At 67.7% G+C, this 694-nt stretch overlaps 1 protein-coding gene across 1 annotated transcript in view; it reads left to right on the top strand.

The window, feature by feature from the left end:
* SNAPC4 (small nuclear RNA activating complex, polypeptide 4, 190kDa) overlaps positions 1 to 694 on the top strand; it is an 8,544-nt gene that overhangs the window by 3,546 nt on the left and 4,304 nt on the right. The window contains exons 3-4 of the mRNA XM_014529699.1: positions 161 to 328; positions 414 to 690. Coding sequence (XP_014385185.1) covers positions 161 to 328; positions 414 to 690 — 445 coding nt within the window. The remainder of the gene's footprint in view (positions 1 to 160; positions 329 to 413; positions 691 to 694) is intronic.

The raw sequence follows: 694 nt of genomic DNA, 5'->3' as shown, positions 1-694 counted from the left end.
ACCCACCCCCCCTTCTTAGGGAAATGAGTTTTCCATGAGGGAACGGGTGCCCTGGAGTTCACGTCGGGGTGGTCCTGCCAGTCTAGCGTCTGGGTCGCGGGCCCGAGGGCGGGAGCGCTGGTGGCCGCGCTTCCTCACCCACAGCCTCCCTGGTGACCAGGAAGGAGAGAGGTGGGACGGAGCCAGCAATGACGAGGACGACCCCAAGGGGAAGACGCTTCCCGAGGACCCGGAGACCTGCCTGCAGCTGAACATGGTCTACCAGCTGGTGCTGCAGGAGAAGCTGGCGGAGGTCAGCCTGCTGCTGGCCCAGAACCAGGAGCAGCAGGTAGGACAGAGAGGGTCCGGCCCGCGCACCCCGCCAGGCCTCCCGGGACCGGGGCGGGTCTCCCACAGGCCCCTCGTGTCCACAGGAGGAAGTCATGTGGGACCTGGCAGGGTCCAAAGGCCCCCGGGTGAAGGACAGCAAGAGCCTGCCCCTGAACCTGTACGTCGGGCACTTCCTCAAGCCCTACTTCAAGGACAAGGTCACCGGAGTGGTGAGTCCGAGGCGTCGGGTCCGTGGGGCGGGCGCACCCCCACAGCCTGTCGTGAGTTCCCGTGGTCTTCAGGGTGGTGGTCTCCAGCGTCCTAGCCCCCTCCCGGGCCCCGTGGAGAAAGCCGGGGCCCCCTCCTATGTGGGGCCGGCCAGCTG

Source organism: Myotis brandtii, unplaced genomic scaffold (assembly GCF_000412655.1).
Source record: "Myotis brandtii unplaced genomic scaffold, ASM41265v1 scaffold691, whole genome shotgun sequence".
In the NCBI taxonomy this organism is placed as follows: domain Eukaryota; kingdom Metazoa; phylum Chordata; class Mammalia; order Chiroptera; family Vespertilionidae; genus Myotis; species Myotis brandtii.
Note: the sequence above shows the minus strand (reverse complement) of the source record. Positions and strands in the feature narration are given on the sequence as shown.